Raw genomic sequence first — 1,306 nt, 5'->3', positions numbered from 1 at the left:
TTTTTTTATTGATTGCTACTTTTTTGTTTGACATTATTTTTTTTGAATGAATACTACTTTTTTTTGTTTGACATGATTTCTTTTTTATTGAATACAACTTTTTTTGTTTGACATGATTTTTTTTTATTGATTGCTACTTTTTTGTTTGACATTATTTTTTTTGAATGAATACTACCTTTTTTTGTTTGACATGATTTCTTTTTTATTGAATACAACTTTTTTTGTTTGACATGATTTTTTTTGATTGAATAATTGTGAAACAAATCTAACTCCATACACATTACTTTGTGTTGACCTGTCATGTAAACCCAATTGAATTCATTTAACTTTGTGGCTATAACATCACAATGTGGAATATCTCATGAAGTCCACCTAGAAAGGTCAGTAGTAAGTAGAAAATTAACATTTAATTAAGATTTTATCTTAACTGTATTACATTAAAAATATATATATGTTAGAGTCAGTGGCATTAGAAAACTAAATGCTAAAAAATGTTTTTCAAAGAAATCTAACATTGCTACAGGTTTTATCAGTTTTTCAATTTACAGAACTGTATTATGTTTTTTTTTTATTTTATTTTATTCTACTACGTACAGAATAGATCTATCAAAAGTAGGTCTATCAAAAGTGGTCAAAAAATAATTAGTAGCAATTTATCAGCAATATAAATTCCTGATAATTTACCACCAACCAGCGCATGACCTGCTAGCTTAGGCTAGATACTCGCAGATGAAAACTCTGTCTTTTTGTGCTCTGACTAGCTTAACACAAAAGATTTTATACAGTTGAAAAAAAAATTATAAACTAATTGTCAATATGAGTTTAGACTTACTCTTTCAACAAATTCTCCAGACTGAATATCAGCTGTCGGAACAGACACAAAAACTCAAAGACGGTATAACATTCTAGCTAACTAGCTTGTTTGGGTTAAAGCTAGCAGCTACACACGAACTTTTATTTGCAAGTTGTTTTTGTTAGCTGCTAATTATAACTTTTTCATTCCAGTAAAAGTGGAAATTATCCGATGCAATGAGAAGATTAAGAGTGAAACTGACAAATATAAGCAGATCACAGAGGAACTTGATAAAAAGGTAATGTGTTAACATTTTATTGGGCTAATTAGCTGTTTCCCCCACCTTCTCCATACAGCATTTTAGGGATTTAATTTGTTGGATTATATTTAATTTATATATGTCAGTATTAAAAATGATGTTGGAATGTTTTTTTTTTATTATGTGATATACTGTTTTTTTTTTTTTTTTTTTTTTTTTTTAAAAATATTTTTTTTTTTTTTTTTTTTTTTTTT

General features: G+C 26.6%; 1 protein-coding gene across 1 annotated transcript in view; it reads left to right on the top strand.

The window, feature by feature from the left end:
- The first annotated feature begins 598 nt into the window (after positions 1–598).
- LOC106937979 (coiled-coil domain-containing protein 172) overlaps positions 599–1,306 on the top strand; it is a 20,350-nt gene continuing 19,642 nt past the window's right edge. Inside the window, exons 1-2 of the mRNA XM_015019762.1 lie at positions 599–895; positions 1,006–1,091. Coding sequence (XP_014875248.1) covers positions 817–895; positions 1,006–1,091 — 165 coding nt within the window. The 5' untranslated portion in view covers positions 599–816. The remainder of the gene's footprint in view (positions 896–1,005; positions 1,092–1,306) is intronic.

The sequence above is a fragment of the Poecilia latipinna genome, unplaced genomic scaffold (genome assembly GCF_001443285.1).
Source record: "Poecilia latipinna isolate Pla-1442-1.1 unplaced genomic scaffold, P_latipinna-1.0 Scaffold2478, whole genome shotgun sequence".
Lineage (NCBI taxonomy): Eukaryota > Metazoa > Chordata > Actinopteri > Cyprinodontiformes > Poeciliidae > Poecilia > Poecilia latipinna.
Note: the sequence above shows the minus strand (reverse complement) of the source record. Positions and strands in the feature narration are given on the sequence as shown.